Source organism: Cyrtonyx montezumae, unplaced genomic scaffold (genome assembly GCF_038088225.1).
Source record: "Cyrtonyx montezumae isolate F1298 unplaced genomic scaffold, pur_monq_1.0 scaffold_0, whole genome shotgun sequence".
Taxonomy (NCBI): domain Eukaryota; kingdom Metazoa; phylum Chordata; class Aves; order Galliformes; family Odontophoridae; genus Cyrtonyx; species Cyrtonyx montezumae.
This window is the reverse complement of record NW_027071824.1, coordinates 24,058,712-24,084,705: the sequence shown is the minus strand read 5'-3', so window position 1 is coordinate 24,084,705 and position 25,994 is coordinate 24,058,712. Positions and strand designations below refer to the sequence as shown.

At 41.5% G+C, this 25,994-nt stretch overlaps 1 protein-coding gene across 4 annotated transcripts in view; it reads right to left on the bottom strand.

Annotated features, from left to right (window-relative positions):
• Positions 1-25,889, bottom strand: part of ARID4B (AT-rich interaction domain 4B) — an 82,492-nt gene extending 56,603 nt beyond the window's left edge. For 2 of the 4 annotated variants that reach the window (XM_065730156.1, XM_065730176.1), the window contains exons 1-2: positions 25,628-25,885; positions 24,666-24,727 (exon numbers count right to left, since the gene is read on the bottom strand). In XM_065730156.1, the coding sequence (XP_065586228.1) occupies positions 24,666-24,671 (6 nt within the window). In that variant the 5' untranslated portion in view covers positions 24,672-24,727; positions 25,628-25,885. Of the gene's footprint in view, positions 1-24,665; positions 24,728-25,155; positions 25,219-25,627 lie in introns of those variants that run through there. The other 2 variants (XM_065730185.1, XM_065730167.1) reach the window with 2 other exon arrangements.
• Positions 25,890-25,994: the final 105 nt, after the last annotated feature.

The following is a 25,994-nucleotide window of genomic DNA, read 5'->3' as shown; positions in this document are numbered from 1 at the left end:
GAATCACTGAATCAAAAAAGTTGGAAAAGACCTCTAAGATCATCTAGATCAACTGTCTACCTACCACCAATATTGTCCACTAAACCACATCCCTAAGTCCTAAACCTATCCTTTCCTTGAACACCTCCATGGATGGTGACTCTACCACCTCCTTGGACAACAAATGCCAGTGCATCACAGCACCTTCTGGGAAGAAATTATTTGTAATATACAACCTGAAATGCAGTCTCTGCTTTCATTTTGTTTTGAAGCAAGCTCGCCTGAGTTTCCTATTGCACCTAGACATAAAGTCCTGCATTTCATGAGCTATGGATAAGAACTGCCATTTCAGCAGCCTATGATGAAAACCATCAATGAAGCTTTGTTAGATGGGAAAACTAAGAAGTACGCCCAACACATGCCACCACTCATTTAAAGAGACGCCGTGAGCTTCTCAATAAGAGCAGCTCCAACACAACCCCTCCACGCCCCCCAGGTCCTCTCTCTCTCTCCACCTTCACGCGTCTGCACTGCCTCTCGAAAGGCCTTTCAGCTCAGGCGCTTGGCACCTTCTGGCAGCCTATCCCTCCGCTGCCCCCACTCCCGCACCGGCAGCGCGTGGCCCCGCCGGTCAGGGGGCGCTCCGCCGGCGCGGAGGCCGCAGCTGGAGGCAGCCCGCAGGTGCGCAGCAGTACGGCGGGGGCGGGCGGGCGGGCTCGGCAGCTCTCAGCGCGGGGCCGAGAGGAGGGGCCGCGCCGCCGAGCTGCCAGAAGTTTCCGCCCGCCCGAGGCCGCAGCAGATTATGCGGGGATTGCCGCGAGACTAAATTCGGCCCCGTAAGGCGATTGCCGGGCAAAGCCGCGGGCGGGGCCGCCCGCTCCGGCAGGGCCCCGGGGCACGGCGATGGGCCGGGCTGCCTCCCCGCGCAGTACCCGGGGGGCGGCCGCCCGCCACTGCTGGGCCCGCTCCGCCAGCGCCCGGGATGAGGGAGGGCGCGCACGCAGTCCTCCGGAACGTTTTGGAACGAACGGCTGAAAATCAGGATTTTAAATGGTAGTATCATGTTTTTACATACCTTTTAAGGCTGTTAAGCAGGTCGGTTTTCCACGTTTTTCGAGACATTTTCCATCTACGTGGGATGAAATCATCCTCACGCCTCCCCTTTCAGCTGTGCTGCTATATTCAACTCCTTTGTGCAGCCTGTCGTGCCGCACCGCAGCCGCTGAAGCTGCTTTACATTGTCCTCTGCCTGTAAGTGCTTCTAGTGCAGTGTGTGAATATATTATTCGTCTCCTAATCTGTATTCCTCTGCACCACACACAGGATGTTCCAAGTAAACCACATGAAAACAAGATTAAGCATTCAATCTAGAAACACAGCAGACGTGCTTAGCAGGAAAGCCTGCAGGACTGCTTTCAGATCCTCACACGAAGAACAAACGGAGTCTGTACCTTCCCTTTGTCTCTCCCATGTACAAAGTTTGAAAAGCCGGGACTACCACTTCTATTCATCATTTCGAGTTCAGGGTATGTACTTAAGACAGTAGTGAAACGTTTTCCAAAAAGGCTAAAACACAAAGTAACAAACGACCAATTTCAGCTTTTAAATGGTAATTTAACGTTTGTTTTCGGAAGGTTTAGAGAAAGCTTTAATGAAGATTCAAGTCCCTCTCCCCCTGCCAATACCCAAATCAATTCTAACTGAAGAAAAAAATTACAAGGCTCAACATCTTTTTTTTCCCCTCTCATTCATATTAAGCAGAACTTTTTCTGATGCTCCATGCTATTTTAAAACCATCTTTCAAAAGATAAGTGTTTTCTCATCCTTTGCATATCTGCTATAATTGAAGATGGAAAGCCCCAGTTTGCAAGCAGAACCCTCACAGTCTTTACTATTCCAACTACAATCTTCCTCAGTCCCACAAATTGGCATTAAAAACACCTAACCAGCAATACCCCACCACTTCAGCAAAACATTCAGCCAGGTCCTTCCACCTGTCTTCTTCTGGACAGCACAAGTTGAACGCGGCTCATAACTTCAAATCCCATGCTGTCCTGGAGCATTAACACCCACCCAAAAGCCATGCAATGTAGGTTCTGAACATCAGGGGACAACAATGACTTGAAAACATTCAAATGTTAAAAGAGCAGCAATCTGGGGGAAGAAAATGGGTAAATCCAGCATCTCTTAGACAAACTTTAAAGAACTACTTTCATGAAAATGGGGGGAAAAAAATCTACAAAGAAACCATTAAAACACTTTCACCCCAATTACTGATACTTAACTTCAATAAAGATTATTACTAAGATAACTTAAACATTTTCAGACTGCCTGAAGTTACACCCAGTAGCAGAGATCTGCCCACGCACTGCAGAATCAGTCTCTTTAATAAACAAAATTACTCAGTGTAATTATGGATGCAACTTCTCACAGCCAGACCTGTTGTGGTTTAGGAAGGCACTCAACTTTACAGCAACAGCAGACGCACATGAACAGCCTATTACACTATTAAGGTGTAGCACTTAATTCTTGAGCCAAATAGCCCATCCTTTACCTCCCAGAAACGAGGGCACTGCAGCAGGAAGCAAGATTAATTTTTCTATACACTTACAAAGTACAGCCCAGAAAGACGCATGCTGATGGTTTCTCCTACGGAAAGACTATTCCACAAAAGCATAAGAGAGGGCTTTTAGACAAATTTACTTCTGGCTGCCAGTCAGATTGGGGCTCCACTGTTTTGTTGCTGTTGCACAGTTCACAGCTAGGCAAAACCTAGCAATTTTGAAGTTTATGAAGAAAAATTCTTGAATACTGTCAACATTCTGCCCACAAATCAGGATTAATGTAGGAGCATCCTGATAAAACTGAACACTTGCAAATTCAAAGGGGGGAGGAGGGAGAAAGGGAGGCTTTTTGTAGGGAAAATCAGTTCCAGTTTCCACTGGAAAACGGTCAGGAAGTTTCAAGTAACACCTCACCAGTTGCAAACATCATAATTGTGGCATAAGGCTTTTTCATGTCTTTATTTAAGCTGGAAGTTGACAGAAGCTACTGTCCAGAAGTTATAAACCAACTTCTGACAGTTTTTAAGAGTTCTTTACAGGTATAAAGGGGATATTTTCTTTATTTGAAATTCTCCAGCTACATTTGCTCCATGCCTCGCTTATTCAGAAATTCTGAGAGGCTTCAAAAGACCCAAAAGCTGATTTTCATCTCCAAATAAAAATGAGCCATCTGGCAAAGATTTACAGGTTCTAAGTTCATGAAGGACCTAGTGACCCAAAACAAGAGGTTCAATCCAGTAACAACAGGCAATACTCCCTTTTTATCCAGTGTATCTGTTTTAAATGCAAAATGGGTTCTCATTATTTTTGCTTATTTGTGTAAAGCTGGATTTCTACGGAACTATTAATTCCATCACTTTGTTTTTAATTTTGGAGAGGGGTTTTAAAACAACTATGATAAGTTGCTAGACACAGAACTGCAAAAATATTTGCACTCAGAAAATGAAAAAATATGTCAAACGTTTATAACTCACTCTATCTTAATTTTAGCTAAAGAGCAACTGTATTCTCCATTTATAACTCACTGAGTAGTGTCATTTTCAAACATTTGAATTGTAAGTTACAAAACAGCAATTCCACACTGGCCAGTATGCTCAAAACTGAATATTTTTTTTTCAACACAAAGAATGCAAATCATTGCATTTTGATTCGAACTTTGTCACAGACTTCCTGCCTGCATCCACGCAACTCAGCAGGCACGTAGCAGCTTTCAAGTCTGCAGAATGTGACTACTGTGCATCTTTCTCAAAGGGGAATGGAGATTTGATGTTCATACAGTAGTCTGAGATATAAGAATACATTATTATTTTTTTCTTAAATCAGGACAGCATACCACTCTATAACAATGTTTTATTTCAAACACTCCAGAACTGCCCACTGTTCTCTCTCTCTCAAAAAAAAAAAAAAAAGAAATCCCATTTCTTTAGAATTCCTTATATGCCTCTTCCCTTGTTCTGCATTGCTGAAAGACCACACGAAGAAAAGATATTTTGAATGTCTGCTCCCACTGCTTATCATGCTGAATCTAGAAATCTTTCTTTTTCCCCCCTCAAGTCAATCATCACCATAGTTACCAGACTGCAATTCTCTGCAAGGTTTAACCAAGTACTGCATCTATTTAGCATTATGCTGCAGTACTGCAAATTGTACAACTTCATTAATTTCGGTCAGGCATGCTTTTTGGCAGCTTATAGCAGTATGTTCCAAGTGAGGTCTGAGCACCAAGTTTCTACATATACAGATGAAAAAAAAGTTAACTCGATAGAAGAAGTTCTCAGCAAAAGATTTTTCAGTCAGAGATGATTCACCACATCTGAAAGCATTTAAGAAAATATGCATCTATCAATGATACATTTGTTAAAATAATGCAATAAGGTTGTCCTTGTTAACTGTTTTGTATTTGAATATTAAGTTAGATCTCTCTTGACAAATAGACTTGCACTTGTTTTTTTAAACTAAGATTTAAAAGCTTCAGATAATGCTTCACAGCATTGTTTAAATTTACTAGGTCTGGATAACTCGCCTCAGCTTTAAAAGCATGCCATAAATCTGACTGGGAACACTGCTAGGTGTGGAAAACTTGGTATGTCTCAAAGAATTGCAAAGAAGAGAAGCTAATGATATGCTCGTGTTCCAAATCGACTGGAACAAAGATTTGATGGTTTCAAATGAAACAGTGCAAGCTCTCTGAGCAAAATAATGAAGGAATTAGCATTGAACTACATCAAGTCTTTAAAAGTAAATAATAAAATTAATTCCTTGCCAATGTGTCTATTTCCAGTCAAAGATAATTTAATGATTTTATTTTTCATAAGTACTTCTTCAAAACTCAGCACAAAAATATGAAGTACAGTAAAACTTTTAAGAATGAAATGAATTGTTTGTATTCCACAGCACACCTATTCAAAATAAGATCAGAACGGTCATTTGGTTATGAGAAAAGAAGACTATGTTTTCAGTTGAAAACAAGAATAGTGAAACTGATAGCAGGAATATGAATGGTGAATAGAAATTAAAAATCAGATCCTCATCTAAGAATGTTGCAGGAGGAGGGAGTGTTCCACTGTAACTGTACTATATTAAGCTTCTGTTTATTACCATCTAAGTTTTACTTTAGTCTTAATCTTCAGAAATACATTCATAACAAATTGAAAAACAGAGCTGTAAGAACCATAAACCACAACTTCCTTTTCTTCAAGCAAAAGAGAATTTCTTGCCTTGGTTTATTTACACACTTACAACAACTCTTCTATACAAGTTATAGAGGAAAAAAAAGTGACCGGAATTACTTTTATTCATAGATTAGACAAAGTTCAAGGGATGGCATGCACTAATGCAAAAAACACCAGCAGAATGAGATTTCTAGAACACTGATCCAAGACAATTCACTAACTACAGCCATCATTTCCTTACATTTATATTGTTGGAAGATGCTTTGATAAAATTATATTATGGAATTTTAAGCATCTGCTTTAAGATGTTACATTGGATAGTCAATGTGAAAATACAGCTGGTACAAATCATGACTGTAGCTCATCCGTATATTAGTACACAGCTTTGTTGTTATAAATATCACATTAAAAAAAACACTGTCACAGAATAAAACATTGTTTACTTAGATGAAGATTCACATGTTGCATTTTGATTTTGGTGTTGCCATTACAGCTAACTAGGTGAATGACAAATGAGCATCAGAAGTGGTGTCAAAGCTACATGCAACTGTCAACTAACACAAAAAAAAATAATATGAAACAAAATGAAGAAGCAGCATTTCTTTCTTACTGATTAGAAAGCAAACCTAAAGACAGGTTATCTGGCAAATTACATATCTGCACATCAAAGCTGCGTGCTCACCCAAACACTCCAAACTAAGAATTGGCAAACAATTCAGTCAGTACAGTCACCGCGCGTCAGTTATACTGATAAAGTATGCTCATAGCAGGTGGCCATTTTATACTACCATGATTCCAGTAGCTTCTTGTGTGCAGTTGTATATACAACAACACAAGAAATTTTAGAGTGAAAATCCCTCTCTCCTGCCTATCATGCTACCTCAACTGCTGCCCAATTATTTCATGTAACATTTCTGGCCAGGGACAGGACATTCAGTGAGAAACTATATAAATGAGTTTAGAAAATATCTACAGTGAGACTAAAATAACTTAATCTAACCGATTTATTGAAGACTACGTTCAGATGGATGGGATCCTCGGTAACACCAAACAAACTTAATTACACATAAGAGGTTATAAAGGCCATTCCTCACAGCAGGATAATTTTAACTGTATCATTCATAACAGATGTCTGTCAAATCTATTCTTAAACTCATGGGTGAATATACCATACTCTCTTCAGGCAATACATTCCAGTGCTTATACAATTTTCCATTTCATCTCATCTAAATTTTCTTGGCTAGTGTTGTTTATCTTATCAATACTGCATATGGAGAGCAGTGTGCTTTTGCCTTCTCTGCAGTTTTCACATTTAAAAACATGCAATTCCTTAGTGTAATCACATCTCTAAAAGGAAAACAAAACAAAAAACCCAAGTTACTGTGAACATTTTAATTATAGTCATTTTTAGGCACTTCATATTTCTAAACGCTTTCCTTTGGAATACGTTTAAATTAGCTCACATCTTCTTCAAAGTCCAGTGCCCAAAACCAGACATGGTACTCCACGTATGGCCTAACAGCTAGCAAAAGAAGCTAACAGACCATTTCACAGTTTACAAACAGTATTTCTACCTTCTAACACGAGATTTGCCTTTTTGGCAAGGCTATGGTATTGCCTCACATTCCATTTATTTTTGGCTAGTTTATTCCCCAGAACAACCCCCGAAGAGGAAATAGGATGCAGCACATCCCATTTTCAATAGCAGCAAACTGCCAATGTGGCACATATCGTGCCACGAAACTCTAGCAAGTGTGCTGGCTGTTGATGGCTCCCTAGCTCTGCCTGCTGGCTGTCTTCAATCTCAGACACTAAAGCCTTAGATTAAAAGGTAACTAGTGCAAAATTCTGAACCCTACATCTCGGGGTCCTCACCTTATTGGATACAGCACCTAGTCTGCCTCTCCATTAGATTAGACCTGAGGAAACATTTTTTCTCTGAAAGAGTGGTCAGGCACTGGAATGGCACTGGAATGGTTGAGGCACCATCCCTAGCGCTGTTCAAGAAGCGTTTAGATGAGGTGCTAAAGGATTTGATTTAGTAGTTGGGTAGGGATAGTGATAGGAGGATGGTTGGACTAGATGATCTTGTAGGTCCTTTCCAACCTTATGAACCTATGAACCTATCCACTGGATTGAGGCTACAGCTGAACATGGACATCACCACCTTAAGGACAGCAAAGCACCCACAGAAGTTTCACATACTGGCAGACAGATCTTGTGCTATACACCTAATGGATGCCGGCCTCATGGATCCACATACCTGCCCAGTCCTCTTTCTGCCCTGCATACGAGCACCTAGCACACCTTTATAGGACAGAAGAGACTTCTGCAGCACCCCAGCTCTCACTTTGGAGTACTACAAACATTCACAGGTCAGTTAGCTAGAGCCTGTCATGATTCAGCCTGCAGTGCCTCTCCTCTCTCATCACACGGCAAAGAAGCAGTGCTGGAACATTCCTTCATTTTGCTGTCTAAGGGGTTACAAAATCCCACTGCTTCAGGATGAACTGAGCTTTTTGGTTTACAAGAGGAAGTTAATATTTTTTTGCAACTAAGTACTTGAAGGGATCAAAAGGGGTGAAACAAATATTCCATGTCTTCAAGGCTTTAAATCAACAGTCTCACTAAAAATATACTTTTTTCAAGGACTGAGCAAGTAAAGCTCAAAGTAGTAATTCAAACAAAGGCTATAGGTATTGACACTCAAATTCTAGTCATAAAACTCTGATAATCAAAATACTGCAGTAAAGGCAGCTATAGAACAGAAGGACCTTCTGAAGAGTTATCTGTGCTTTTAAAGATTGTATAGTTTACACTTTGTACTAAAAACACAATCAAAAACATCAGGAAAATCCATTTCATCCTTCTGCAGCAGAAAAAATGCCAGCTTTACCACTTCTGATATGTGCTGATGTGTGTCAAAACTCATCCTGCCACCCCCAGGCACTTGTGTGATGTCTCAGACAGACAGGAAGCACTCACATGGTTTTGTCTGTTTACAGCTCCACTTAATTATCATAATACTAATTTTAAAAATACACTGTACACAACTCTGCTGAGCAACAATCTGTTCACTTCTTCAGTTTCAAAAACCAAACTGTTGCAACCAGTCCCCCACTTCCTCTCAACAAATTATCTAGGCCAAAGCTGGCTGCCTCAGCCCCATATTGATTGCTCTGAAACCCTGCAGTCCTGGGGCTATTACAGCTGTGGTTTCTTAGACTCAAAGGCGTCCCATTATCACGGATTACAATTTCATTATGCATTTTTCCTAGTACTTACCAAAAAAAAAAAAAAAAAGGAAAAGACAACAAATAACACACCTGGTACTTAATACAGTTTCTTACTAGGTTTCTGAAATAGCAATGTTCATAATACTTTATCCTTTAAAAGCACACAATAGACCCCTTAGCTAAACTCAGGAGAGAAGAAGAAAAATCAGTGTTCCTGAAGAAAAAGGAATCTGATTTTAAGCGAAAAATGGATAACACATGGAGTTTTGGGTATACTTGCAATCCAAAGTAAGCATCTACCTATGTAAGAAGCAAAATATTAGTTTGTCCTGTGTAGAAATGTATGAACCAACAAAGTAAAAAGCAAATGCTAAAGCACTGCAACAGGCCTGAATATTAGAGAGTTTCAAGACCTAACTAGCACAAAAGCAATTGTATGGCTTCTTTATATTAGACAGAAGTGTGCTGAAAGCAAGTCTCATTCATTTTCTTGTCTGTTCCTGGCAACTTTAAACAACCATCAGGACAAAGTTTTGGTAATAACAGTGTCAGAAAACCAGCTAGACAGAAAGAGTTAAGCCAATTCAGTCCTTTATTCTTAAAGCCAGGTATGATGTGATGGACTCTAAGATCTCTAACCTAGGTAAGGAGAAGTGAGAAGTAAAAACAAAAAAAAAAACAAAAAAAAAAACAAAAAAAAAAAGAAATGTAACAATTGAAAAACAAGATGTTCCTAAACTATCTAAGCTTCTGATGGCTTCTCTGATGGTTTGCTACCTGCTGCCAATAGTAGTTCATTCTCTGTTCAGAAACAAAACCTGAGAGGGCGGAGGGTTACAAACTCACCAGCAACTCCTAGAGAAAGCCTGCTGTTTCATGGTGAGAGTTGCATTAACAGCTTGGGAGTGTAAAAGGGGAAGGCCTCAATGCTCCCAAACTCATAGGCATGTGGATGTTGCCCTTTTCCATTCTCCCTTCTGCACCAGTTCTGGTACTTCTTTTACCAAAGATTCCAGTGATTCAGCTCACCCACTCCACAAACAGCTACCTGTTTTCTGTCTCTTCAGTTAAACCAAGGTGTTTGATTTTGGGTTTGTTTGTTTGTTTTACCACTTTGATGAGGCAAATCATTTCACTGTAGGATCAAACAGCAGAGCTAACAAGATTGAAAGAGAGAAACCAGTGGATAAACCACTTTCTCAGAACTCCATAACCACTGATGAAAACGTATAAGGTTCTTGCGAAAAATACAGAAACTTCAAAATTAAATAAATAAATAGAAGACTTCTCCATCACATGGCATCATTTTTTCCATTTATATTTGCCTTATTGCACACACTGCATTTCTAACTTTCCCCCAAGAAAAAATTAAAAAATAGGCACATGAAGCATAAGATGGATGAGGAAGAAGACATTTACTACACTGCTTGATCATTTTTATTTTAAATAACTAGATTATCAGCTCACTACTTCTTTCTTAGATGACACCCCTAAGCTAGGTTGCATCTTCCAGTGCAAGTCAGATATTTGGGCATCTAACAATCAGCTTCCAGTCTAACATCTCCACTAAACCCCACAAGTGGCTTTAAACTGAAAGCACTTCAGTGCTTAAGTACACACAAGGTCAAATGTAAGTTTGTATTCAAAGTCTAATCTACTTGGACAGCATTCAAAATAACAGTTTATGTTACGTTTTATATCCATTGCACACTATTTGCAAACAAAGCAGGTATTAGCTTTTCCAGGGAAACATTTTTTTTTCAGATGAGAAATACTGATTCAACTGAGCAGTCTGGGGGAACAGACTGAGCGCTGATTTTGTTATTGTTTTAGGAGGGATCCAGCAAAGCACTGCTACTGTTGCACTAGAGAAGCAAATACATTATATTAATTTGTTTCAAAAATAATGAGTCCAGAATAAAACAAGAATTGATTTCAAGATGAATTTCAAAAGCTCCACAATTTCTCACTAAATAGTAACTTGACTTTATTCATTTTACAAATAGAAAGAGTCCTGTCAAAAATCATATGGTTTCATCTGACATTTCAGAAGCATCAAGTTTAATGACTGCACTACAGAGAACTACTACCAAGATGATCAGTGTTGAGACAATCTTTAGAAGGCATTCCAGTAGCAGAGATCTACAGAAGAGCAATAAAACTCTCCAGACCCGTACAACTGGGCAAGCATCAGGACAAGTCACTGCCTGGCACAGGGATGGACACAGCTCCACTCCACTGAGTTTTAACTGAAAAGACAGACACTGAAGTGCATCGGATCCAGATAGCTTTGGTTTGAAAGCTTTGGTTTCAGATTACCTCCATAACAGTAAAGAGATCAAAATATGAGAAAACGTTCCTTCAAGTATCTCCTGAGTTCCGTTCATTTTTACCCTGGGCAAACCATTAGCACCAAGTGACACAGCACGTGCACTCAGAAACATGCCAGCACTCCAGGGATAGGGCTCCTCAGACCTTCTCTCCCCCAAGCACAGAAACTGTGGCAAACACTGATACTACAATGAATAAATACATAAAGCAACCGACCAACTAAAGGAAGACTACACTACAAGTGTTTGAGTCGGTTACACTTTCTGCACCCATTTCTTCTGCAGGGTTCCGACTCAGTGGAGACATATCTAAGTCCCCATTTCATGCTAATATTAGATCAAAAGCATACAGCACAAATATATCTTACCAACAGGAAGAAGTTATTCTCTCCACAATCTTGATTTTTTGCTGTTCACTTCTTTCCCCCCCCCAAACAGGTGATTCACATCTCAGATCGAGTACAAGGCTCCAATTCAGGAAGACCCATCAAACACATGCCACGGGGCCTGAAGATGCACTCGAGAACACTCACAACAGTCTCTGCTTTGCTTTCCTCTGACTAGCTCTATAGAACTGTCCTCGAATTTCCTCACTCTCCTCTAGCACACACAGACCAACAGTCTCCGTTCCGAGCGTGGTGCCAGCAATAACTTTAGATTTTAGTTTGCAACCCAGCCAAACTCAAGTATTTTTCATTTGTTTGGGGGTTTTGAAAGATCTTTGAATTCAACTAAATATGAACTAATCCCTAGGCTTTTCCTTAAGTTTCAGCGTAACTGAATCCTTTTTTGGAACATTTTGGCAGATCTTCACTTCTGATCTGAATTGCCCTTGTATTCTAGTCAGTAACCTGCTACACTTCAGTCTCCAGAGGAAAAGGTTACTCGAGAGCTAACAAAGTACACCTCATTTGGATAAAACAACTACTATGCTGAGAGTGCAATATTTTGGCTTAAAAATACTTAAGCCCTTCTATTTGGCTTTCCTAGAATCCCCTTTGCTGCAATGGGGCATTTGAAGCCACTAACACAACTGAAAAAAACCTGCAATTAAATTCAAAGGCGAATTAGCCAACAAAAATTTCTAAAATAAACGCAGTTAATGGCTAATTTTCTATATATTATAACATATACCCACATGTGGGGAGGTAGACCACCTTGACCACTATTTCTTTTCAGTGTATGTATTGGCACATGGATATTAAAAGCGCTATTTGTTACAGGCACATCTGTATGGTATAGTTTGTGAGCTCAGGTAGCAAACCTTCCTCCTCATCCCAAAGCGAAGCCTTCGCCAGCCTGTTTCTCCAAGACATTTATTTTTATATCCTATTAGCACACAGAGTCCCCAGTTGTGTCAGATGCAGGACCTTAGAGATGAAGCAAGCAACAAAATGCTTGCCTCTTCCTCCCTCAATTCCAGCCGGGGGCATAACATTCATGCTGTTACACAATTGCACGCCTATGGCATATTCCTGCTGCCCAAACAAGAGCAGCTTCATTATTTCTGTCCAGTACACTATTACTAGACTTTCCATTTCATAAATGCTTTTTCAATAGAAAGATTTCCACAAATCTCAAGAGCTCACAGCATAACATGCACTACAGAAAAATCTTACATCAAATACCTGGAATCATTAATTAAAATACTGGAAGTTTACATTCTTCGTTTATATTTCAGTGACTTCTACAGGCCATCTTTCCTATGATTTTTTCCCTTTTACATTAAAAAAAAAAAAGCTCTATAAAGTTTCCCATTAAGAGGGTTATTTTTCTAATAAATGAATATTTCATTTAAAATCATGTTAGTTAGGACACAACTGGTATACATTGCTTCTCATAATACTACTTCATTATTTTCTGTTAAGTCCACTAATGTATTTTTTAAACCAGCATCAGCATCTCTTCGTCCACTGTTGACATAACGTGTCTATAGTCCCTAGAGTTGCAGATAACTAAGTTGGGCACTAAGAGTAGCTTAGCTGGGACAGCACAGAAGTTTGTAGAGTACTTTACACATCCCCTCAAAAATCGTGAAAATTATAACCCATGCTATGAGGAAAAAAAAATAACCTTCAAAAGACTAACTTGCATGAATTAAGTAATTCGTATTTCAAACTTTGGATCCTGTGTGAGTTTAAGAATCAAGACTATCTCAAAATTTAACTTTTTTCATGCCTCTCTCCATCCGTAGTTTCCTAAGAAGATGTTGTGCTTCTTCACAGGGTCTCCAGTGTTTCACTACATCAGAATTAGGCCCCATTAATCTCCCCCTTATCTGCTGTGTTCTTTGGTCACAGCACTCAACACAGTCAATTTAAACAGCCAGACCAGACAAGAGAAAAACATTTCTCCATGTATCTCAATAATGCTTACTTCTACCATTGGTCAGTTGCATAACCTCTAAGATGAAACAAGAGCTGTCCAGAGACTTACACACAGACTTGCATACAGCACTAACACTTCCTACAACTCTTTAAATACACTACTTACATGGGGATTAGAAACTATTTCTGTATCCACATCCGTTCAGAGTGAATTAAGCTGCCTTCAAATCTCAAAAGAAGTTCCGAATAAGCTGAATTCATCTTATGCATATTTCACCTTACAAATGATGCTGGAGTTCAATGAAGACAAATACCGGCTTAAACTTTTTAGAGGCCATAGCTCTGTCCAGTATCAGTACCACTGGTGTATCAAACGTTCTCACCTTTACAAACAGAGACAGGTAAATTCTGAATGTAAAAAGTAAGATGACATCAAATCCAGCTGTGATAAGGCTTCTGGAAGTAGACAGCCACCCAAGTTATCTGCGTATCCCACTTCACCTGTATCAACAGAAACAAGATCTGCATCTTCCTTCAGAAGACACATGCAACTCAGTACAATTTCACAAGAGTAAAAGGAAAATATAACTGAAATATTAAGTCTGCAATTTTTATTTTTTGCCTTCCTCCTTCCAACCTCATAGAAAACTAGTGTTCCTTTAGAGTTACCTTCTGTGAACTAATTTTATTATTTCCAAACTTGCAGTAGCACAATTCTTAACTTGCAGAAATCTAACAAGAATAAGCACACGTACTTACTCCTCACACATCTCAACACATTTTCTGAAAATGCTACAGACAGAACAGATCTGCTTCATTGGTAACAAGGATATTACCAACAAAACAAAAGTCTCTCATTTCTCTTTTTATCCCTCTCCACAACAGCATTTGTATTCCAGTCAGAGAAAGTTCTCCATCTAAATGTAAAGAGCTTGCAAAAGGAGATTTGGGGTTTTAAAAAGAAGCTAAATATAACCAACGCAGCAATATCCAAATTGGGGATACAAGCCCTTCCTGTTCCACTAACTTCCGCTATTTGAAAACCCATCCAAGAATCTGCCATAAGTAAAATAACTACGTACATTAAACAGAACATAAACACTAAAAAAAGAAAAATAATTAACCACTTGAAGGCAAATTTAAATAGAGAATTATCAAGTAGTGCATAACTTTGAATAACTTTAACGCATTTTAGATGTAAGTGTGCTATACAGAAAATGAGAGCTCCACCTGAACACTGTAAGAACAGCGCACACATTCAGCCACGTTACCTTCTCCAAGTCAACATGCTGAAGAACCTAAAGCACAGGTTTCATACTTTTTATCTAATTTAACTACCCAGAATGCTTCAGTTTCTTTGGCTACCCATTGCTGCACCTGTTTCCAAAACATCTTCAGCTGGCTTAGCCCATGACTAATGGCAGCCATTTCCAGAGAGTAGCTATTTAAGGAAAGATCCTTGCTACGATTCCACAAAACTCTTCAACACACTAAGGAGGAAATAGTAATATTTTATAACTTGCATAGATGATGTAAGATTATATGCACCACTTTCAGATACACTGAAGCTATTCAGCAAAGCCCAGTTATTTGTTAAAAGTCTATAAGCCTCTTATACTAAAACCTTCATTTTTCTTTTTAGACTCTTTTCAGAAAGTAACACTTAAGATTACTGAAGTGAAAGAAAGAAAAAAAAATATCTATTCAAGTATATAGTATCTCAGCAATTTCACTGTTATTTCTCAGTGAAACCTCTGTGGCCTCAGGAGGCCTCCCCAAAGCCCTCCTCCTGGTACCCAGGAAAATACAGAGTTCTCAATGCTAATACCCACACATCCCTCAAATCAGCAGGTTATGATATCAGCAACTTGTGTCAATGACGTAGTTATTAGTTATTTTTAATAATCTTTTTCCACAACCATAAGATGACCATCAGTGAGGAAGAAATTCTGAGACGTGCCACTCAGAGAACAGACCTCAACCTCCAGCACTGCCAGATGAGCAGTGAGCCCTGTCCCATTCTCACTTTCACTGGAATGCTGTGCATCACCACTGCACCTGCAGAGGCTGCACAGGCCCTTCCAGCAGCTGACATTCTCGTTCATGCGCTCGGCTGAAATGCTCTTTCAATGGTTGTGAAAGCTGGATGAAGAGAAACTGCTGGACAAGAAAAGAGGTCGCAGTTCCTTTGAGACATTTCTTGTCACAACACAGAGCGTTTGCAGATAGCATTCAGGTATTTCAATTTTTTTTTTTTTTAATTTGTAACTTGAATTTTGAGGAAGCGTATTAAGAATTATGTGACTACAGCAGTAAGACAACAAACCTCCGGAACTCTATGTGGAGATGTGTGGAGCCCTACACCTATGGCTCACTGCTTTCTCTTTTTTTGATATTTCTGTCATAACAGAAGCTGATTTGCTTCCTTAGAACTACAACTAAATAAATACAGTACACACATCTAGAGTAACTTGAGCAGACCATCTCAACTTACACTTCACACCATAGATGCTATTATTGATATTTATTGTCAGACCAGAATCAAAATTTTATTACACAGTTTCAAATATTCAGTTAAGTGCTGTCATGCAGCCGGTCATTCCAGGCAGAAAAGAGTGGGATTGTTCTACATTCTAATGCAAAGGGTTGTATGTATACCTACTTTACTGAACTGAACTCAATTATACTGAACAGATGCAAATATATCTACTTGTACACACTGATACCTGCATAATATTTCCTATCCAAAATCAGCCTTCATATAATTTAAAGACGACCTACCATCACCCAAGTTGATATATAGATGCTACTAATGCCATGTACACTACCACTGGGAAAAAAGTGTGTCATATGGGGATACACACATTTCACTTCTATTGATACACTACTATGTTGCAATGAGAAGATGTTTTTTTCTCACTATGTAGAATGTAACTAAACCAGTTCAGTTTATTTACCTATAAAAACTGGAATCACCCTATACCAGAAAGTGTATATATGCAAATACATACTCACTATTCCCCAAGAAAAGTCAATGTGTTAAATAATTAAGAGACTAACACAGTGAAGTTTGTCCACACATTTTGAGTAGTAAGCCAAGTAAACTGAAAACAGAATATCAGCTTTATAACCAACAGGCTGCCAACAAAAAAAAAAAAAGAATGAATTAGCAAAACCAGACATCTAGTATCCACACTAATACTTCCTGGAACCTGATGTTAAATTATTCCAGGGAACACAGTTAAAAACACCAGCTCCATCTGGAATATCTGTTTCAAAATGGATCAAGAATAGATTCTTTTTACCTTCCAGCCCGTGTATATAACACTGTCCGTCACCAGGCAACATCATCTTTCGTACTACTTGATTTTTAGTAATGTATAAAGCATACTATTAGTAATCTGTAAATAAAGCAATGAATCTAAATTCAACCTGTCCAACATCGCAGGAAGATTGGCGGGAACTTCTGACAAAGACAGAAACATTACACAGCTACCCCCAAATCACGTCCCTGCAGGAAAATTCACGTGCACTGAAGAACTTCAGCAACACCACCTCAGAATGAGTCTGCAGACACAAAATGGAAATGAGTTGTAGTGGATTATTTTCTCCATTTTTTGCCTCTATTCTAGGCAGCAACGTATCAGTACACATCATACTCTGTTTTTTAAACTATAACACATTCCTACTTATGCTGAAGTACTTCGCTGTTTTCCTCAATCCACGGTTAGCATGACAACCTTCCAATGAAATTGAAGTGGAAATTTACCAAGTTATTGCTGTGATATCAGAACTGCTTTTTAAATTTATGAAAGCAAAAAGACGAAGTATCTAATTTTTTCCCTTAAGTTCGGGTATTTTACTTGAGGTACCATCTATTTTTCAATGAGCAGTGCAGCAAAAGAAGTTACAAAGTGAAAACACCTATTCCATTAGAAATCCTCGAATTCTGAAATGCTGGTGTAACATCTACTAATCTCTAAAATATCTCAACCCTTTATTATTTCTCATAAAAGAAGTTATGTAGTAGTGACCTACGTGTCACAGCATTAACAGAAAGATTAAGCTAACATTCTTCCACTGACACACATACAAGATATTATAAGGTTTACCTCTTACCTTTATAACTTAATTTAAAGCAATCTTTGTGAACTCAGATGAACATATTCTAAGCCTATCTACAGGAAAACAGGAAGTAGACTATTTAAAATGTATAAATAAGAAATTCACTTCTACCAGACTCCTACTGAGAAAATGGCTGGAAAGCTAAAGGAAAAAAATCATCACAGTGGATCAGGTCGCCCTGCCACAAATGAAAACTCTTTCTTTTTCAGATCTATAAATACAAAAAAATAAACAAAATTCTTCCCTATTATGTTATTTATCAGCTGAAGACTTGGCATTTCCAAGCATGGAATAAGAACTTATAAAAAGGGAGAAGAGGGAAGTAAGACTTAAGTTGGAGTCCTCAAAAAATATTTCCGAAGCTTTCTTCTTTCATGTCTAATACTTAATCTTCTGAACACGAAATTAATGTTGATCATATAAAAATCAAGCCTTCTTCACTGCTTTCCAAACACATCACCTATTTCATTCAGGCTTTTAACACCTTCTACAAGACATGGACTTCAAGCCCATAGAAAAGAGCAGTGTTGAAGCTAGTAAGCAAGCCTAGAAAAATCTCTACGGAAATTTCATGTCTAGGTCATTTACTAAATGTTTAGCTCAATGACTAGAAACTACTAAGTTGACAGAGGAACGGGACAGAAGGTGTGTTCAGAAGCAGTTTGAGCCCCTTCATATCAGTTTGTGTGCTCTCCTCTCCTTCCTTTGTCCAAATGCTAGGGTCATGAACCTACTGTAACTGAAGAGCATACATATCTGACTGTTGAATTAAATTTGTTTGGTTCAGTCTACCTTAGGACCATACAAATGGACCTGCTGGCATAAAAGACAGCAAGAATCAACAATCAGGAGTGAAGAAAGAAGAAAAGACTATTCTTCTGTACAAGCTCATGAAACCAAATCCTTTTGTGTAGGTTGTTAGGGGACAAATTAATAGACCCAATAATGAAAAAACATCAAACTCTCCTGCCCAAGAACAGTCTTACTTGCCAGTTAGACCAACCAGTATTATCCATTCAATGACAAACACCTATTGAGCTAGTGCGCTTGCAACCACATTTAGCTTAAAACCCAACTGATAAGGAAATTACTCAAGACTGTCTGCAGAAGCCACCAATGACTCCATAATTTGGGAAGAACGGATGCCTGAAGGTGTTTCCCTCAGCATTCTGAAGGAATCTGCTTCACAACGCAGAGCATATGCTACCTGGGGGTGTTGGTTGATGCTCGGCTTAACATGAGCCGGCAGTGTGCCCAGGTGGCCAAGAAGGCCAACAGCATCCTGGCCTGTATTAGAAATAGTGTAGCCAGCAGGAGCAGGGAGGTGATCATCCCCCTGTACTCAGCTCTGGTACGGCCGCACCTCGAGTACTGCGTTCAGCTTTGGGCCCCTCACTACAAGAAGGACATTGAGGCCCTGGAGCATGTTCAGAGAAGGGCAACAAAACTGGTGAGGGGTCTGGAGCACAAGTCTTATGAGGAGCGGCTGAGGGAGCTGGGATTGTTTAGTCTGGAGAAGAGGAGGCTCAGGGGAGACCTTATTGCACTCTACCACTTCCTGAACGGGGTTGTGGTGAGGAGGGGGTGGGCCTCTTCTCCCTGATAAATAATGACAGGATGAGAGGGAATGGCCACAAGTTGCGCCCGGGAAGATTTAGATTAGACCTGAGGAAACATTTTTTCTCTGAAAGAGTGGTCAGGCACTGGAATGGCCTGCCTAGGGAGGTGGTTGAGGCACCATCCCTAGCGCTGTTCAAGAAGCGTTTAGATGAGGTGCTGAGGGATTTGATTTAGTAGTTGGGTAGGGATAGTGATAGGAGGATGGTTGGACTAGATGATCTTGTAGGTTCTTTCCAACCTAATGAACCTATGAACCTACCTCAAAGACAAGAGCAATGGGAGCAAACAATAACTCTGGATAAACTAGACATTACTACCGCTTCTGCTCACAGTAAGGCAAATGCCTTCTCACAGTTGGGTACTTCGATGTTTTGCTTAGCTTGCAAGAAAAGCCTTCACAGTGCTCCCCCACAGTGTCAGGAAAATCCACAATAGAGCTCCATAAGCAATTACAGTTAATGTATACTAACTCAGGAAGTCACCGGTGCACACTGGTTGCACATAATATAGGCTGATCACATCAGTCCTAGTTTTCTACAGGTAACTCAGCAACAACACCCTCCACCACGCTGCTTTGACAGTTTCACAGCTGCCTTTCCAGAGCTTGCCTACAAACATTTCTTGCTAAACAGGTCATGACTGCTTTATATGCTGGCTTCCAACTTGGAGAAATAAAAAAAAAAAAAAAAAAAAAAGAGGCACACAATAGCTCTTTATTGAATTTCTTCCCTGCTTCAAACTATTCTTAGGAAGGAAAATAGACATCTTGTTAAGGATAGAATATCAAAGTGGCCTGCAGTCTTTTCCACAATTGAATTTCTTGAAAAATCCTCTCATCTGGTCACTCCACATAGACCAATTAAAAATGTATGGCTTTCCATCAAAATCTTTTAAAACATTTTAACACTTTCTAATCACTAACATTTACTTTATGCATAGGACTAAACAAGTTTCTTTATTTCCCTGGAAGCATTCTGAAATCTTCTAAGAAGTATTTAAGGGGCAGTTCAAGATGCACGTTTATTCAGATTAGTATACTTTTTGAGAACTGCTGAAAGGCCCATCATAACAGCTGGAACTGCAGAGAACGTGCTGCCCCATTTCTCAGTCTCCTCCAATAAAATCTATTTCTTACACTTTTTGAAAGAGATCTCAAATGTTCTATTTTATTTTTCAGCCTATTATAAAGCCATTTATTTCTATAGGATTTAAATGAAAATTTGCAGCTAATTTGCAACCATGGTACTGTTTTCACCTTTCCTGAAGTTGTTCTTTCAGTTTACATGACCAGCGAAACATTCAGACTAAGTGTTTGACAGTGCTTTTAAAGCTCCATACGTCAAAAAGATTGCATGTTGTTTTGAAAGACTTCTCAACTGCAACGAAGAATTTCTTGAAAAATACATACACGGCACACTTCTGCACCAGATGCATATAACACTTGTAGTTTAAGATCACAAAGCAGACTGAATAACCACCCTAAAAAGCCTGAGTAAACATACGCGTGTCCATTACTCTGGCTGCTAACATTTTTCTTTGACAGCACCGATACCGTATTTCAGCTGCAATGAGACTCTCGACCCAAAAATCCTTCAATGAATTTCTAGATAATAATACAAACAAATCAACTTCTCCAATTGCCATAGCTTGTTACCACTTCGGTCTTCCCAGTCTAGCAGCCTTTTTTCCACCAGGTGGTCTTATTAACTCTGGAGTCCTTATCAACACATTCAGCTACAGAATAGACACACACTATACACACACATTTGAATTCCAGACTTCCAGGATATTTAAACACTGTAAAATATACTAAGACTGGCTTTTCAAAAGTGCAAATATCCAATTTCAAAATAGCTTAGATTATTCCAACGTGACTTGTAATTACTTGGTGCAAGCGGTGTTTGCTTTCCTTTCTACATAATTATGCAAGCACGAGGAAGTCAATAACTGCCTCTGATCACTCGTTCAAACTGGAATATCAGGACAGAATTTAAGATCAGTTTTCACAGTGCAAAAACAAATGACAGGGGCAAACCACGTCTTAAGACTTACCTGTTCTCCCACCTGCAGCACAAAAAATAAACCTATTCTCAAGGTACTCCTCCTCTACCAATGTCCTTTTCTGCTGCAATTCAATTAGTTAACCTGAAAGTGAAAGGTCACTACGTTCCACAACTGGTTTCCAGCCTGCGTAAGAGCAATAGAACTTTCAGCTGACTTGTGTGTGAAGTTGGAAACTGGAGACTGAAAAATTTACTAGATACTTCACTTTTGTCCTCTGCCATTCTGGCGGAGAACAAGAGCAGCAGACTGCCTGGCTCTAAGGGAAAGCGATTACAGCATCAGCGTGCACTAATGATCTCTGCACAGAGCTAGGGAGGTCACTAGGAATACTCATGAAACCAGAATGTAAATGAAGGATGAATTAAAAACAAAACACACCACAAGCCATACATATTGCTGCCTTCATCTGTCACTGTAACAGCTTTGAGCAAGCACTCAGGAACATCTACAGCCACAGACACTTTTTTATCTACAACACTAAATATTGCATACTTTACAAACTGAAAAACTTGAATGTGCAAATAGAAAAAAAAAACACATTTAAACCATCATCCCACATCGCTTAATTCATAGTGGATTACTCTCGCTTCTGGGACAGTTACTATTTTTATCACCAGGCAGCAGTGAACTCTTTAACTACAGTAGGTATACTACTCTCATTCATATATTTAAATTTCAAGCAAACGTCATAGTAGATATTAAAAATCTCAGGAGCATTTACAATAGTGCTTAGCAGAAATCAACAGTAAAACTGCTTCATTCTTTAAAGACAGAGACTCTGCTTTTCTGAAATTTGCTTCTTGACTTCAAGAAAGAAAATAAAACAAGCCAGAATAATGTTTTTATATGCATTTTCCAATGTACTTAGTAGGTAGTAATTGGGCGGCATACAATTAGCTTTTAAATAATCACACCTTCTGCAACAGTTCCACAAGTTTCTATGGCATGCTTCATGCTTTAAAAGACATTATGCAGGAAGTACCTAAATTTATCAAGAAAAAAATCTTCACAATAAAATGCAAATCATCCTAACCATCATCTACAGAACTGCATTGTGTACAATTATGCCAAGATCCGAATATTTCCTTGTAAGACATACTTCAAGATATTTTAAGACCGTCTTTGGTTCTTTGCAGTCCACGGTAGGACTACTTAATAGGATAAAGTTACTAATTTATACAAGGGACTTTATCTACTTGGATTAAGTTGGGTTACCGTGGGGAGAACAATTATGCCAGTGGCTTTGGAGGTGGTAATCGCTTAGCGGGCAGCAGCACCCCTCCGCTATCTCAGAGGGTTCTGAAACAAGTGCAGGAGAGACTTACAGTTTTCCAGCAGTACAACTTGGCATTCTTCCTAAACATACCCCACTGTGCTTTACAAAGTGTGATAAACATTCTACCTATAATGTAGATTGGAAAAATGACTCTGCAGAGCTAAATGAGTTGTTCAAGTTCACCCAAAGAGACAAAGATACAGACTCGGACCACAGTCCTAATGCTTCATGTGCTGGAACACAAAACCTCTGCACCTGAAAGAACGACCTCAGCAGGAATCAAACCGTGGTGCAGCCTGCACCAGTGCGCAGTCAGCAGCCTCTAACTAAAGCTAGGCCTTAAAGCATTACATTCTCTCTATGCCAAATTGTCCTTGAGGCATACACTTCCAATACCTTAAAAAATAAATGCGTGCAAAAACACGGCCATCTATTTAACAGTGTCTGTACTGTTGCAGCACTGGTGTAGTACAAGCAATGCTACTTTGTGGTGACACCAACAGAAAGCCAGAAGCTTTCTTAAGGCACTCTCTTAACACTTCTTATTGGACTCACTCACACCCTTGCAAGCTTAGAAAATTACAGATTTAAGCTGCGATGCACTGTATTATTACTGAAATCTTAAAAGACAGTCTTAGAAATACTGCTGTATTTTAGACGTTTCTGTTGAGCTACAATTCCATTAAAAGTTTCAGTGTAACAAGTGAATAAAGTTTCAGCGTAATGACTTATAGATGAGCCTCATTTAACGCTACATGGCACAGTAAATAAAGCACTTACAGTTATCTCAAGCATATATAAACTCAGTGCTACACACAAATGGCAAGCTTAACATCAGCGTTTGAACAGCCTGGTAGAAATTATCAATTTTTTTAAAAACAAACAAAAATGCAGGAATAGCAGAAATCTTATCAAAGGACTAACACACTGGGATCAATGTTTGTTTGTTTTTAATATATGACGACCGACAGGTTTCTGAAGTCCCTGCTTAAAATCTTTGTTACTGCACATGTAATTCTGGCTGAAGTGGGCGCTGTAGCTGTTACACAGAGCACTTTGTACTGCCACTTGCAATCCAACCTCCTCATCCTCCCAACTCTCTACATTTATACAGCTCTATAACCAGAGTATCTGAGCCTAATCTCTATGGTAACTGTGGGATTTGTTTACATGGAAAAAGAATATTAGAAATGTATGTAAATTTAGCTGTCATTTAAATAAGTGTTTTTCCTTCCAAGGAGGGAAAAAAAAAAAAAAAAAAAAAACCTCCCTATGCTGCCTCCTGCTTCCACCTCCTGCAACCCCAGCAGGCATGAGCCAGATTTGGAAAGCTCCATATCATACTCCATCGACAGCCTGGTGGTGTACATTCATCAACAGTTTACTTTAATGAGGAGGATGCACACAGGATTTTAGACCTGCGTACTTGCTAAAGAAAAAGCATAGGGAGTGCTGCTCAAACATGATTTTTTTTTTTTAATATGCTGACGTTGAGTCATCAAAACAAAAACAGAAAAGGAAGAAGGAAACCCGCATGCTGGACCTTTAACAGCTCTATAGTAAGACTCAGTTTGCAGCTCGGCAGCTCAGATCAATCTAGAAATTAAAATGATCTGCACCTCTTACAATTTCCAGCAGTAAACAGAGTTCTAGGTACATATTTTACATAACATTCATTCACAGACAGCAGAACAACTCCGATAGCACAAGAACCTACACACAGACTGCCTTTTTTTAATAAATACCAACAAGACGATGTTGCAGATCTCTGCTACAATTATAAGATTACTGATATTTTGAAGCAAGATTCACCACATCCCAGCAGGACCGGGATCTGGATTACAAATCCTGGTGTGACGGTACTACCAACAGCATTTGCAGTGAGACACCACCAGCAAAATGCCAGAAACCCAACAACCACAGCTGTTATACACCACTTTGGGGTACACCGATCCTTTCTGCGCAGAGTAAATCATGCCATCCCACCAATATGGTTTGCTTCCTATAGAACTTGCAGGATGCATCAGAAAGAAACAGCCCAGAACGGGCAGCAACGATGCACGTGAATAGCACGCAGCACAGAGAAGACGACTGGAACCTGTCTGAAACCTGCCCGCACCTTACAGCGATCGTTTCACTGCAGAGAAACCCTTCCCAGGCACCCTCCCCGCTGACACCCAGATCGTTCATTCAGCAGAACTCCGATTTAGGAGCAGAAAGCGAGGCGGCCCCCCCACGCCCCGCCACTCTCTCTCGGGCGGGTGACCGTCCCCGCTCCGCCCGCAGCGCGGCCCGGCAGCCATGTCCTCGGCTCTCCTCCCAGCGCTGATGCCGAGAGAGAGCGGCCCCTCCGCGCCGGGGTCCGGACAGACAGACACACGCAGACAGACGGGGGGGCCCCTCTCCGCGCAGCTCCCCCTTTCCTTCTCCCCCCCCCCCCAACTCCCGGCACAACACGAGCGGCCGCGTTACCTTCATGATGAGCTCAGGCTGCGGTAAAACCCTCGGTGGGGGCTGAGCGGCCGAGCCCGGACCTGGAATTTAAAACAAAGCGCTGAGGGCCCCTCCAGCCGCTCGTACCGGGAGAGGGGGACAACACCGGGCCGGAGGCTGCCCCTACGGCTCCCCCTGCTCCCCCGTGCCCGGCCCCCCTTCCCTCCCTTCCTCCCTCCGTCCCTCCGCCCCGGCCGCTCCTGCACGGCGCGGCTCCCCCCGCGCCCGCCGCCGCCATTTCTGTCAGAGGAAAAGAAACTTGCCACAACAACGGCCCCCCACGGCCTCAAGGCCCCCCCGGGCCGCGGCCCCTCCACACGAGCACTCTGCAGCCCTTCCTCCATTGTGCGGGAGGGGCGGCCGCGGCCGCGGGGAGAGCCCCCCCCCAGGGGCGCCGCTTTGTGGGGGCTGCGGCCCCTCCCCGAGCGCGCACACACACACAAACACACACGCACACACACACACGTACCGGGAGCGCCGAGCTCACCGCATGAGTTGGGGAGCAACAGCCGCAACTCCGGGCCAGGGCCGGGGCGGGCGGGGGGAGCAAGGGGGGGTGGAGGGAGGGAGGGCCGCAGCGGCGGCGGGGAAGAAAAGGAAGAAGAAGAAAAGAAGGGAGCGGGGCCGGGAGGGGGCGGGGAGAGAGGGGCCCGACCTGCTCAGCGGGGACACGGAGCGGCGGTGCGTGCGTGTGTGCGAGGGGAGCGGACAGGGGCGGGAGGAGAGACGGGAGGGGGTGAGGGGGAGCTGCCCAGGCGGCCCCCGATCGCCGTCCCCCGGCCCCAGAGCCGCCGCGTCCCGCCGCAGTAGCGCCGCGAAAAGAAAAACAACCGCCCCCCTCCCCCCGCCCGCCCCGTGGCGGCCCGGCCCCGCGCCCCCCCGCCGCCTGCCGCTCGCCGTCGGCGGGGAGCGCCGCTCTGCCCGCGGCCCCGCGCCGTTACCTTTGTTCCGCGGCGCCCGCCCGCTGCTCCCCGACCCCAGGCGGGGGGGAGCGAAGGGAGCGGGGCGAAGCCTCTTCTCGGCTTCGGGTCCCCGTCACACCGGTCTCGGCCCCCCCGTTAGGCACTCCGTAATGGCGCTGCTCGCGGCTGCCGCGCGCGGCGAGGCCAAACCGAACCGATCCGTCCCGCACCGGACCCGGCGGCGGCGGTGACTGCTGGGCTCGGAGCCTCTCGGTCCCCCTCCCCCTCCCGCACCGAGCGACTGACTGACGGACGGACGGGTCGAGCCACGCCCCTCTCCCCGCCTCCTCCATTGGGCTCCGACCCATAGAGTCCACCCCCTCTCGTACCCCATTGGCCGCCGCGT